This window comes from Arabidopsis thaliana, assembly GCF_000001735.4.
Source record: "Arabidopsis thaliana chromosome 1 sequence".
Lineage (NCBI taxonomy): Eukaryota > Viridiplantae > Streptophyta > Magnoliopsida > Brassicales > Brassicaceae > Arabidopsis > Arabidopsis thaliana.
The window spans coordinates 660466-673158 of NC_003070.9; the positions used below are offsets into that span (position 1 = coordinate 660466).

General features: G+C 34.5%; 5 protein-coding genes and 1 long non-coding RNA gene across 20 annotated transcripts; 1 reads left to right on the plus strand and 5 right to left on the minus strand.

The window, feature by feature from the left end:
• Positions 1 to 622: 622 nt before the first annotated feature.
• On the minus strand, positions 623 to 2010 carry GSTF6 (glutathione S-transferase 6). 2 transcript variants are annotated; one of them, NM_001197964.1, is made up of 4 exons: positions 1869 to 1991; positions 1577 to 1788; positions 1436 to 1484; positions 844 to 1325 (listed from the first exon to the last, which is right to left on the minus strand). In NM_001197964.1, exons 2-4 carry the CDS (start codon positions 1724 to 1726, stop codon positions 898 to 900), a joined length of 627 nt encoding a protein of 208 aa, NP_001184893.1. In that variant the 5' UTR covers positions 1727 to 1788; positions 1869 to 1991; the 3' UTR covers positions 844 to 897. The 2 variants fall into 2 exon arrangements, with proteins under 2 accessions (NP_171792.1, NP_001184893.1); NM_100174.3 differs by having other exon boundaries at positions 623 to 1325; positions 1577 to 2010.
• Positions 2011 to 2497: 487 nt separating this feature from the next.
• On the minus strand, positions 2498 to 3825 carry GSTF5 (glutathione S-transferase (class phi) 5; the record flags this gene model as incomplete). 4 transcript variants are annotated; one of them, NM_001331365.1, is made up of 5 exons in its annotated part: positions 2498 to 3080; positions 3150 to 3198; positions 3295 to 3437; positions 3552 to 3665; positions 3740 to 3825. In NM_001331365.1, 5 exons carry the CDS (start codon positions 3810 to 3812, stop codon positions 2614 to 2616), a joined length of 846 nt encoding a protein of 281 aa, NP_001322019.1. The 4 variants fall into 4 exon arrangements, with proteins under 4 accessions (NP_001322019.1, NP_001322018.1, NP_171793.1 ...); NM_001331366.1 differs by having other exon boundaries at positions 2514 to 3080; positions 3740 to 3796; NM_001331367.1 differs by having other exon boundaries at positions 2614 to 3080; positions 3740 to 3757.
• Positions 3826 to 4653: 828 nt separating this feature from the next.
• Positions 4654 to 6006, minus strand: GSTF4 (glutathione S-transferase F4). 5 transcript variants are annotated; one of them, NM_001035860.1, is given in 5 exon segments: positions 4687 to 4769; positions 4785 to 5312; positions 5397 to 5445; positions 5649 to 5791; positions 5886 to 5986. In NM_001035860.1, the coding sequence occupies 4 exon segments, from the start codon at positions 5953 to 5955 to the stop codon at positions 4843 to 4845; spliced, it is 732 nt and encodes a 243-aa protein (NP_001030937.1). In that variant the 5' UTR covers positions 5956 to 5986; the 3' UTR covers positions 4687 to 4769; positions 4785 to 4842.
• AT1G02952 lies at positions 4889 to 5902 on the plus strand. 2 transcript variants are annotated; one of them, NR_138618.1, is made up of 3 exons: positions 4889 to 4980; positions 5430 to 5511; positions 5655 to 5902. It is a non-coding gene; the product is annotated as an other RNA (long non-coding RNA). The 2 variants fall into 2 exon arrangements; NR_138619.1 differs by lacking the exon at positions 4889 to 4980 and having other exon boundaries at positions 5416 to 5671.
• Positions 6007 to 6341: 335 nt separating the features above from the next.
• On the minus strand, positions 6342 to 9454 carry AT1G02960 (kinetochore protein). Of its 6 annotated transcripts, none has more exons than NM_100177.4 (14): positions 9285 to 9454; positions 9155 to 9185; positions 8996 to 9048; positions 8762 to 8801; positions 8614 to 8669; positions 8391 to 8522; positions 8148 to 8280; positions 7708 to 8003; positions 7492 to 7617; positions 7270 to 7403; positions 7076 to 7176; positions 6908 to 6972; positions 6686 to 6816; positions 6342 to 6603 (listed from the first exon to the last, which is right to left on the minus strand). In NM_100177.4, exons 1-14 carry the CDS (start codon positions 9306 to 9308, stop codon positions 6537 to 6539), a joined length of 1389 nt encoding a protein of 462 aa, NP_563671.1. In that variant the 5' UTR covers positions 9309 to 9454; the 3' UTR covers positions 6342 to 6536. The 6 variants fall into 6 exon arrangements, with proteins under 6 accessions (NP_563671.1, NP_849582.1, NP_001030938.1 ...); NM_179251.3 differs by having other exon boundaries at positions 6908 to 6999; NM_001035861.2 differs by having other exon boundaries at positions 6686 to 6972.
• Positions 9455 to 11195: 1741 nt separating this feature from the next.
• AT1G02965 (uncharacterized protein) lies at positions 11196 to 12349 on the minus strand (the record flags this gene model as incomplete). The annotated part of the gene is made up of 6 exons (NM_148430.1): positions 11196 to 11318; positions 11454 to 11509; positions 11641 to 11680; positions 11867 to 11941; positions 12053 to 12083; positions 12186 to 12349. The coding sequence occupies 6 exons, from the start codon at positions 12347 to 12349 to the stop codon at positions 11196 to 11198; spliced, it is 489 nt and encodes a 162-aa protein (NP_683271.1).
• Positions 12350 to 12693: the final 344 nt, after the last annotated feature.

Below are 12693 nucleotides of genomic sequence, written 5' to 3' on the forward strand. Positions count from 1 at the left end.
TAGTTGCATGAGTAAGGTCAAGAGGCTAAAAACCCTAATAAGATATAACAAATATAAGCAACTGATCGTTACGTAATAATATACCCTCGTTATAACAAGTTTACTAGGTCGTCGATGACTAATCGCTAAATTAGTAAACAAAAATAGTTCAAAATAGGTCTACTTCAGTAAAGAGTTTAGAGATTAAAAGACGATCGTTCGAGCAGAAAAGACCAGTTAAATGGAAACCCTAGTTAAGACTTACATTCCGTGAATACAAGTAATCTACCTAGGAAATGAGAATCCTAATTCCGGCGAGAATTGAAAAGGGTCTCCGTCTCCTGGTAATAACCATTTCCGTCGTTTCTTCGCACTCGAGTAAACAGAGGTTTTGCGACAGCTATGCAATTTATTTATATGCTTTCCTAAGAAAACCCTAATTTTATCTTAAACACGCTTCCTTTTGTTCCTCTGTTTTATTTCGGAAACTAATTAACTTTCAACTTTTTTGATCTAGGAACCTTTTTTGGTGACAGTTACGCTCAAACAAATATGAATAACATTGTTGACTTTGAAGCTTGCCATCACCACAGAAGGTTTGGAATCGATTAGGGAAAGGAAGAAGATTAGTGATTGATGAGTAGCAGAGCGACCTAATTTGGAAGTCAACGTTCAAGACTTAGGAGAATGATAGTCAACTTTGAAGAATGAGATCAACATTAATTGGTAGTTAAACTTTAAGATAAGAAATATTTTATTATATCAAGACTCATTATCGAAGATTACATTCAAATCAAACACTCGGCAGCAGAAAAACAGAGTAAACACAAAAAGAAAAACAGAGTTTATGAGAATTGGGCAATTAGGTCATCGCCACTTTTATTACATCTTCTGATCGATAAATAGTTTGAGATTCACTTAAAGAACCTTCTGAGCAGAAGGCCTTGAAGTGATGTCAGCAACCCAAGCACTCACATGTGGACGCTCGTCGAAGAGTTTCTTAGTTGGAGTTCCAAGTAAGTATTGAATCACAGGGATAGTGTGAAGATCGACCAAAGTGAAGTGGTCAGAAGCCAAATACTTGGACTCACCAAGCCTGTGTTCGTAAACATCGAGGACTTTGGCTAGCTTAGCCTCTTCTTCTTCAACAACGGTTTTGTCTGTGGTCATACCATACAAAGGCTTTAAGACTTGCTCCCAAACAAGCTTTGAACCAACTGGGTCAAACTCATGCGACTCAATTTCAATGCCCATGGCTATGATCGCCATGTCCTTGCCAGTTGAGAGAAGGTTGTTTCCTTTGTCTGAGAATTCATGAGCTATGTATTGAGTAATTGCTCTTGATTCTGCCCACCAAAAAAAAAACATTTTTGAGTGTTTCTGCTTTCTATTATTGCAATGATCATAAAACCAAAAATTTGTAAACATGACTATAATGATATATATTTGTATTTACCGAAAATCTTGAAGTCTCCATCTTCAAAGGCTGGAACTTTACCAAAGGGCTGCAAAAACAATATTCAAGATTGTTAAGACCAAGATTCAGTATCTAGATGAAATATAATATTTTGTCTTGACAGATGTTTTATGTACTCACGTTGCGAAGGATGAAAGGCTCTTTCTTGTGTTCACCATCTTTGAGCTCGACATGAACGAATTCAAAGTCGACATTCTTCTCGTGAAGAGCGATGAGAACTCTTCTAGTGGCTGTGGAAGCTGGGTGACCGAAAACTTTGATTCCTGCCATTTGTTAATACTGTGTTTTTCTTGTTCTTAAAGTAAGGTGGAGATTTATTGAAGTAGAGAGATCTTTGTGATTGATGAAAAGAAATACACAAATGGGAGTGTGTATTTATACAACTAAAACAGAGTAACTTTAGTGAATAAACCAAAAACAAACGGCGCCACCAAGCTTGAATACTCTTTTTTATTTTGTTTTTTGGATAAAATTCTTGGAATGCTCTTTTGTTATAGGATTATTTCAAAGTCAAGCTGAGTAATGTATGATTCGTCGTTTCTATTGGTTCAAGACTTAAATATAACGTAAAAAATAGTTAAAATAAAATAAAAATAAGAGAAAATATCAGCCACCGCGTGACAACGACCACAAGAATAGTCCTTCATCTACTAGTCAAACTCTGACCGACGTTGTTGGGTCCACGTGGATCGTTAGATGCTCGAGTTAGATCGTTGGATGCTCGAGTTAGATCATTCGATAGAACGAGAGATAATAAGAAACAAAACAATATCAAAAGAAAAGAAAATTTGGTTTCACACTTTTGACAATCTGGTACAATTACAAATTTGGGGTCAATAAAGTATTTAATCATATTGAAGTAACTAACTAAATTTAGCATAATTATGGAGAAATACATTACTAAATCCTAACTATAATTTCGTATAGAAACATTCAAAGGAACAGAGTAATTTTCACATTTTCCACATCCACAAAAATGCTCATTATAAACAACTTTGACATTTAATCTTGTGACATGTATATTGAAGTATATATTATTCTTTGGAATTTTGAAATCATTATGGCAAAAAAAAGAGTGATTTTTGCAAAAGCTTTGCCTTTTATTCATAACATCAAACTTAAAGAAATCACCGAAAGTACATCACAAGATTATAAGATTAATTCTTCTTCTTATGGTACCAAGCCTTCACATCACATGCCCTCTTCCAAGCCGGTCTAGCTGTGATCTCAGCCACCCACCGGCGCACGCTTGGCCGGTTTACAAACATTCTCTTTGTATGTGTGTCCATAAGGTATTGTATATTAGGAAGGTGATAAAGATCAGCCATTGTGAAGCTGTTACTAGCCAAGAAGCTAGAATTTTTGAGTCGTTCTTCGTATATATCTAGAACCTTCTCTAGCTTCGCCTCGGTTTCATTCACAACCTTATAGTCCGTCTTTAGACCGTACATAGGCTTGATGGATTGTTCCCAGGTCAGTGTTGATGTGAGTGGATCAAACTCAAAAGATTCGATAGCCATCCACATTCTTTGTGTTCCCATTGTTTTGTAGCTTTTGTAATTCAGAAGTTGTGTGCCTCTTGATTTATGGACAGTCGCTATGTATTCAGATATAGCTCGAGATTCTGACGAAAACAAATTATATCAAAATTCATTAGATCATTAATTAGTTGAAAATGTAGTTTTAAACTCACCAGTCAACTTAAGACCCCCGTCTAGGAAAACTGGGACTTGACCAAATGGCTGCATCAATAAGAAGAGACCAATAAAATGGAAACCCTAGTTAAGACCTAACCATTAATCATGAAGCAGAGTTAGATATTTAGATGTGAAAAGTACATTGATAGCGAGAAAACTCGGCTTCTTCTGGTCACCGGCTATCAAGTTGACGGTGATGGGATCGTAAGAGAGACCTTTCTCATGAAGAACGGCGAGGACACGCCTTGTGTTGGTTGAGTAAGGGTACCCATAAATCTTGTACTCTGCAATTTTACATATTTCATCATGTAATACGATGAAGAAGGAGGAGAATTAAGAAACCCATCAAAACTTCTTTATTCCATCCCATTAATTAGTATATAAATGAGTATGATTACCATCTTTACGAGCTAATTCTTGACACCATTTAAAGCATTGGCGACTACTCTCGAACGTCTGGTTACAATGATGGTAGCAAGTTTCCGGTACATGGCTCGCGTTTATGCCCATCCCTACAACGCAATTATGAATATTCAAAACCATAGCACAAGAAGAAAAGCAAACAAAAAAAATTCAAGATAATTACATTTGAGTGGTTCATAAGAAATGGACAGCATAACCATGAGAGTAAACAAAACCAATAATATGGAGGAACCCATTTTTTCTACTCTCTCTACTCTCTATAGTACACTCATAGAGGATAGAGCATATAAAGATGTATTTATAATTAGATAAGGTGAATCCATAACCATTATTATTTACTTTATTTCCTTTTCAAAATTTGTTAATTAATAAGTTGGATTTTTTACATGAAATTGTAGATTTCTTTCCTTTTACAGTTTTTTGTTCTTATATGAACTTTTTGCACTAGCTTATACAATTTAGCCAATCTAATTAGGTAGGATATAGCGTTGAACCAAAAAATAAAATAAAAAAATTGAGGTATAGATTTAATAGCTTATCTAATTGAGGTATATAAAGTTTAACTGTTTTTCACTCAAGTAAATTTAACACTAAGACTAAATTATATTGTTTTTTGCAAATATTTTTATTATGTAAACTATTTTTTTTATATACAAAATATTTTCGTTTGCAAGGTTTTTAAGTAAATAAAATAATTTTTTTACCTTTTAAATTTTCGGATTTAAAATTTTCAAATATATTTTTATTGATTTAACTAATTTAGTACTAGGAATACCCAAATATTCAATGAAACTGGATTTTATTATTTTCAGTTTTATTATTATTATTTGAATTGAAAATAATTGAAATATTATCAAAACCAATCCAATATGTTCAGGCACCACATCCGAGGCTGTGTGAATATAGCTTGTTTTAAAATTCCCTCCTTCTATTTGGTTACTCCAGAAGATATTGGTAGTTTTGGAGTAATGCAACTTAACATAACAAGAATGCATGAGTGTAGTGATCTATAAATTCAAAATTGGCATCGAATTATTTATATCTGCTTTTCGCATTTTCATAATCGTAGAATCTTATCTGAATTTATCTAATTAGTTTAAATAATGCTTTTTTTGTTCTTTATTTATTTACATGAAACATATATTAACCAAACATAAAATAAGATTCGCAAGGCAACAAACAACACGCACAAGCTTACAAACAAAGACCCAAACTCAACATACACATACACACACATTCACACGTAAAGATTACTTCTGCTTTCAGTTAGTTCCTTGGCTTATTAAACCAAGATTTCTCTTGATCACATGCCATTTTCCAAGCCTCTCTACTCGTAATCTCATCCACCCACTTACGCACTTTAGATCTTTTTTCGAACAATTTCTTCGTTGGAGTTCCCAAAAGGTATTGTATGTTTGGTAGGTGATGAAGATCAACCAAAGTAAAGCTATTACAAGCCAAGAATCTAGATTCTTCGAGTCGTTTCTCGTAGATATTTAGAACTTTCTCTAGAATAGCCTCGTTCTCTTTGACGATTGTTTGGTCAGTCTCTAGACCGTAGATAGGCTTAATGACTTGTTCCCAAGTGAGTTTCGATGCGGGTGGATCAAACTGATGAGCTTCGATTTCCATCCACATTGTTAGAGTTGCCATTGTCTCGTGACTTCTAAGATTCAGAAGCTGTGTGCCTCTTGAGCTATGAACATATGCGATGTATTGTGTGATGGCTCGGGATTCTAGAGGGGGAAAAGTTGATTAGAGATATAAGTATAACAAATGTTTATCATGTTGTTGTTATTAGTGTGTAAGATTAAACTCACCATACAGCTTAACACTTCCATCCTCAAAAACAGGGACTTGACCAAATGGCTGCATCAATAACACATTGTTAAAACTCGAAATCCTTGGGTGACAAGTAACCAAGACAAGCCCTAGGTGAGTATCAAAACCTAACCATATATAACAAATTTTTGTATATGTAGATGATTCGGCACAAAGTCAATCTATAATTAGGTGTGTAATATCTCATCCTGAAATTACTAATCATTCGATTTTGCGATATCATTCCTTACGTTGAGAGAGAGGAAAGGTTCGGTTTTGTGTTCACCGGTTTGCAATTTGACGGTAATAGGCTCGTAAGAGAGTCTTTTCTCATGGAGAACAGCGAGGACACGCCTTGTGTTGGTGGAGAAAGGATCGCCATGAACCTTGTAACCTGCAACTTTGAATCATAGAACAAATTTCACTGAAATCAAAATTATCTTAATTTTTGTTTGTTTGTTATAAACCTATATATTAATTAATCTTACCGAGCTTTTTAACTTCTGCCTCACGTTTCCAGTTTGGAAATAACTTGAACACCATCTGTAAGCAGTCCATATATACGATATAGATACACTTGTTTAATTTCTGCATGTATCCTCCATAAACCCTATTATATATACCAACTTAGTTATATGCTTTTTCTTTGCAATACAAAAGCTGAGGAACATTTTGTTTTTCCTTGACATCCACGTAAAGAGTCCACCTTTCTTGTGTATTGAGAGATGAATTGTTCCAATGATACAATGTAAACTAGGGATCTACCGTTTTATTTCATTATTTATCCTTTCTGGTTCTTTTATTATCCTTTTTGTTCCATTATTTTAAGTGCTAATTAATAAACAAGACGAATACTATGATTATGCTTTACTTTGAGGTTTACCAAAGCACACGACAGGAATCAAACCAACAAACAGTTCATGTATAAATAACTAAAACGAGTTGAATCATTTGTGAGAACTGATTAACGCCTTTAATCAGTAGTAAACCCAAAGAAGAAAACACGATAAATCAAAAAACACTTTAAGCTCTGATCAGTATGATTGTTATCAATCAGAGAGCTTTAATTATCGTTTTTATACACACTGATAAAATCATTTGCAAGTTTTTTCCACATCTTGACATTTGTGTGAGTTATATTACAAACTTGAGAAATATGAAGACAAAATAATCACATCATTGGTTTTCTGCACTTCCAACTCCTTCCTGTTGAAAATTGAAAAGCTAAATATCACAAAAGAGTTTAGTGACATGGGATAAGAGTCTAAAGAGTGGAATCAAAACTGACCATGGCGCATATACTCGGATAAAGTTCCCTATTTCGATATCAACATCCGCACAAACTTTCGGACTAAAAATAATTGTTGTTTCTGTTTCTTTTGCCGCAAGAGCTTGTGTGTTCTTGAGTAATAGGGAGTCCTACAAAATCGAATGTGACTAAATCAATTGCTTAAGGGTCTAATTAAAGGAGCAGGTTTATCAGATGCGTCAAAGAGATGGAGAGATAAACCCCAGAGAGGTCAATGACAGAGCATTTGCAGACGACAAGCTTTCCCTCCAAGTGTCTTGACATGACTTTAACATCAACATAGCCCGATGAATCTGAGTTGGGAAATTGGAACGAGTAACAGAGGTATGAACTAGATTTTGTTTATATGGGAGTTACAAAAAGAGTTACCTGCTTCTCCGATTCCGCTTTGCAATTTCCTCATGATTTCCATTTCCGTCTCTTTTTCTTGTTTCATGATCTGTTGCAGCTTGCCATACAGGCTAGAGCCACTGCAAATTGATGCAACCAAAAATGGGTTTTCATGTTAACTGATGTGTGATTTTAAGAGTGTGGTGCATAAAAGATGTTGAGAGTTTGATTACCCAGATAATTTAGGTGAACCGAACAAGAGACCTTCTTTGCTCAAAGAGGAAGCTTTTATTGCTTCATCAAACCGGTCCCCAACAAATTGTTTCTTCTGGTTGGAAATGTTTGGCACTGAGCTTTGATAACTAGGCTATGTCACAGAACAATATAATTTGAATTTGACTGTAAACTGAGGAGAAGGAGATTACCCAAATCACAAGAAAGGAAAAGAATAAAACCTCATCATCGCTTGATGATCCACTATCCATAGGTCCAGGAAGTTCATCATCAGTATCACTATCTTGGAAGTTAGATGAATTTCCCTTATGAGTAAATTTCCGACTTTTTGCTTCATGTCTGCTGTCCTGGAGCAGAAAGGAGGCCAAACGAATGAAACAGATGTCTGAGAGCAAAGCAGCAAATCAAATGCTAATCCACTGTATAATCAATAATACCAGTTCAGAGCTTCTTTTTATCAGTCTAATTTTATCTAGAGGAATTTCTTGAAGCTTGGGTACCGCATCTTTAGTGCACTCGTGCAAAACTTCTCTCGACTCAGCAACAGAAACACCCTGCCTGTTTTCTGATCTTTCATCAAAACTGTTGGGGCATTCAATAATTGGATCCTCTTCTATAGCCTGATCCTCCACATCAGGCTCAAAGATTTCAGCCATGTCACTTATCTTGGATGACGTTTCTCCATGAGTATGTGAGTTAAATGAAAATTTTGGCCTCCCATGATCTTTGAGACCTGCATATACATTAGAAACCCAACTCAGAGATTTCAGAAAATCGTGCATACATGATCTGTTTCTTTGAGTTTTCATACGTGGTGCAACGTTCTTTAACTTGTACGGTAAAAAAATACCAAGAAGAGTTTTGGATAAAACAGTACCATTACTACTTTTCTTGGCTCTGAAGCCAGATAGATGGGATGATGCGACTGAAGCAACACCATTCAAATGGATTAGTGACTTGGTTTCTTTACTTATAGCAGACCAAGTTGCCACTTGTTCATCATGTGTAATCTGAAGGCAACAACAATCACCATTCAAAACATAAGTAGAGGATACTGTCACCAATTTGAAGAACTTATCAAGATGCATGAGTGAAATGGACTCCAAGATTAGAAGGTAACCTCATCATCTGACCCATTTTCCTGAGCAGATATGCATGCTAATCCAGTTCTTCTGGAAGAAGAAATATAACTCTCCTCGGGGGAGTCAGGAACTTCGACCACATCTTCAAGAGAGGATGATATCTTCCGTAGCTAAAAAGGAAATTTCTCTCATCACCATTTGATTCCAATATTCCTCCAAAAAAGAAGCTGCACAAAAGAATTTGCAACGAAAAAGACTCACAGTTGCTTCCAGAGTTACATCACCGGTTTCCCTAGCATAATTTAGCTCACCACAACCTGGAAACAACACAGAAGCTCTTTGTGAAACTTGACTGAAGTTAAATAGTCGTAGAAAAGGCTTGACCGCAAAATGGATATATTATATGTACCTATGAGTTTTTCGAGCTTTGTTTGAAGTAGTAATCCTCTCTACAATATTGAAGCCAACTATGGTCAAACCACAATCAAATTCCCTATAGCTCCTCAAAAAAAACTACTCAAGCCAACAACAATCAATTCGGCAAATCAGAAGTTGCCAAGTTCTTTCTCAAAGACAACTTCTCAGGAGTTCACAGAGAGCTTTATGCAAGCTTAACGAATCGAAAGTTGAGATTAAACATTACCTCTTGTTCCTTCGCATTCTCCTTCGGCGAAATATCATTTTCTTCTTCTTCCTCTAAAAGACCAAACAACAGCTTGAGAATCACTCGATAGACAATGAAACACAAAGATCTAAAATCGAAATTTCAGATGAAGAAAAAGAAGCAATCATCAGTCCTCACCAGATATGCTCTGATCGGAATCTGGATTCCCCTGATGATAATCCAACAAGAAAAAAGCAAAACAGAAAATCAAATCAATGTCCTGGAAAGAGAAAAAAGCAAACAATTCTCAGCGATGCATAACAGTCACCGGTAAGTTACTTCGCCGCCACATTCGCCGTCACCGTTCAAATCGATCTTGCCGGTGTTCGCCTTTGTACCGTCGTTTGCCCGTTAGTATGCTTGGATATGGGCCCTTGTCTGAGATATTCACTTCTTCTTTTTTGTATAACTAATTGGGCTTTAACAGGCCCAATTCAATAAAACTCTTCCATGTTTTATAATTTGTTTTTTATATCCCACATTTTAGAATTAATCTACATATAGAATTTTGGGCCAAAATATATACTATTTAGTTTTTATTTCCTACAATATCTATTTAAAAAAAATATTGTTCTAGGTCTTTTTAACGCTATTAATTTCATTCGTTATATAGAACCAATGTAATCAGAGTGAACATCCCTATTGTTCTAAATTTATATTCTGAACTAAATATTATCATCATTAAATTACATTTAATTAATTGCTAATTTTTTAATTAATTAAGTTTTTATAGCATAAAAATATTAAAAAGATACAAAATCGTCTTGGAAGTATATCATACAAATATTTTTGATAAAAATATAGGTCTATGGTATATCTCTTAATATGCTATTTATATATATTATATTAATTAAAATAAAAATCTTTAACCTTTTTTCGAAAATATTAAACCGAAATATACCGCGGATCAATCTCTAGTTAATAGTTATAATTAGCAAATTCCTTAATTTCACATTTTTGTACAAATACTGCTCTTCAATAATATAAGGAGAGTTATTTCATAATTTTTTGATTTTTTGACCAATAAAAAGAAAACTTGTTAAATTAATCACAATAAACACTAATTCTAAATCGTAATTTGGAAATACATTAAAAACATTATATATTTCTTAAAAGGTTAAAGATATAAATACATACACATTGATTTTTTAGGACTCGGAATCCAAGGAACCAATGAAGTATTATTCATTTGAGTCACGGGCTTGTTCATATGTCTTTAGCATACTTTTTGAATCAATCAATCTATGATAGTCAGGTGATAATGTGAATAGTTGGCTGGTTGAGTCTCCAGTCGGGTGCACTACGACCACTTTAAATCCATTCTCTATGAGATCTAAAATCACATCCGCAAACCCTCCATCACCCGTCATCATCGCTATAACACTTTTTCCGATTTTCTCTTCATATCATATCCTCTTTATGTTAGAATATATAAAAAAACAAGTATAAGGTTCGCTGTCCGAATAATTTTGAGTCTCAAGAAGGTTGACAATAAGAATAACTTGTTTATCAATATTTCTTTTAGTTTAATTTTTTTTAACTTTTAAAACCAATAAAAGAATTAAAAAATTATAAATACTTTAATTTAATTTTCTAAAATTGATGTATCTATCCATAATAACAAGTAAAAATTTGTATTATGTATAAAATGATTAAAATTATACTATAAAACAGAAAATAATTTAACTTTAAATAAATATTAAAATTTTAATTTTAATTTTAGTATTATTTATTAAATTACATGACACGCCTTCCAGAAGATCCACTGCACCTCTACTTTATCTGTAACAAAATATTACTATCCTTTCATCTAACGGTTAAATAGGAAATCCACCGTAGTCATTGATACAGCTGATTATTCCCAAGCTCGAAACGAGAAAAGACTAGAGCGCGCAAATTTTGAATATATTTATTTATTGTCTTTACTTTCCATCAAATTTTGAAGAACGAAAGAACACTGTTGGCTAAGAGGAAAACCCTAGGAACCATCAACCGAGAAGAACGAAGAAGATTCGAAAGATGGAAGGGACATTGGAGCGACACTATTCTGCTTCAATTCGGTCAATTTTCGAAGCTTTCTTTTGAGAATCGTCCATCGTCGAATGTTGCTTCATCGGAGTTTCAGGGTCTTCTCGATTCGGACTCGTCGGAGCTCCGGAATCAGTTGGGCTCCGCTGATTCAGGTGCCAATTGCGGAGATAAGGACTTTATTCTTAGCCAAGACTTCTTCTGGTAAATCTTCGGCATTTCCTGTAACACAATTCTGGTAAATCTTCGGCATCAAATCAGTACTTGTAAGTATCTGTAACACAATTCTGGTTTAGTTATTCTGATATCTTCCGTAGCTAAAAAGGAAATTTCTCTCATCACCATTTGATTCCAATATTCCTCAGAACAAGAAGCTGCGCAAAAGAATTTGAAAACGAAAACGACTCACAGTTGCTTCCACCGTTACATCACCGGGATCCCTAGCATAATTTAGCGCACCACAACCTGAAAACAACACATAAGCTCCTTATGAAAACACTTTCCTTAATCAGTTAATCTATGAACTGCAAGAAGGTACGGGAAACCTGACTGAAGTTAAGATAGTCATAGAAAAGGCTTGATCGCAAAATATATACCTATGAGTTTTTCGAGCTTTGTTTGAAGTATTAATCCTCCCTACAATATTCAAGCCAACTATGGTCAAACCACAATCAAATTCACCCTATAGCTCCTCAAAACTAGTCAAGCCAACAACAATCAGGAATTGGGCAAAATCAAAAGTTCCCATGTTCTTTCTCAAAGACAAATTCTCAGGAGTTCCCAGAGAGCTTTATGCAAGCTCAAGTTGAGATTAAACATTACCTCTTCTTCCTTTGCATTCTCGCTTGGCCACATATCATTTTCTCCCAAACTAACATTGATGATCTCTTCCTCCTCCTCTAAAAGACCAAACAACAGCTTGCGAATCACTTGTTAGACAATGAGCGACCTAAACACTAAGATCTAAAATCGAAATTTCAGATGATAAAAGCAATCATCAGTTCTCACCAGAGATGCTCTGATCGGAATCTGGATTCCCCTGAAAATCCAACAAGAACAAAAGCAAAACTCAAAATCAAATTAATCCAACAATAAAAGAAATCGCAAAAGCAAACAATTCTCAGAGATGTAGAACAGTCACCGGAAGGTTTCTTCGCCGTCACATTCGCCGTCACCGTTCAAATCGATCTCGCCGGCGTGCACCTTTATACCGTCCTTGCCGTTAGTATGCTTGGATATGGGCCCTTCTCTGAGTTTACTTTCTTTTAGTATTAGTAATTGGGCTTTAATAGGCCCAATTCCCATGTTTTATATCCCACATTTTAGAATTAATCAAACATTAATCTGGCAATTCCTTAATTTCACATTCTAGTACAAATTACTGGTCTTTAGTTATAAGGATTAAGGAGAGTTAATTCATGTTTGGAAAAAAAAAAATGAGAAACTTTTTAGTTGTTTGACCAATAAAAATACAAATTGTTAAATTAATTAACAAAAAATACTAATTCAAAATTTTAATTAGTGAATCGTAACAAAAAATATTATATTTCTTAAGAAAGTTGAATATTTAAATTAGTGAATCGTAACAAAAAAAATGCTAGTGCTATTATAGAAAAAAATATTATTTATTAAAGACCCATCAAAGCGTA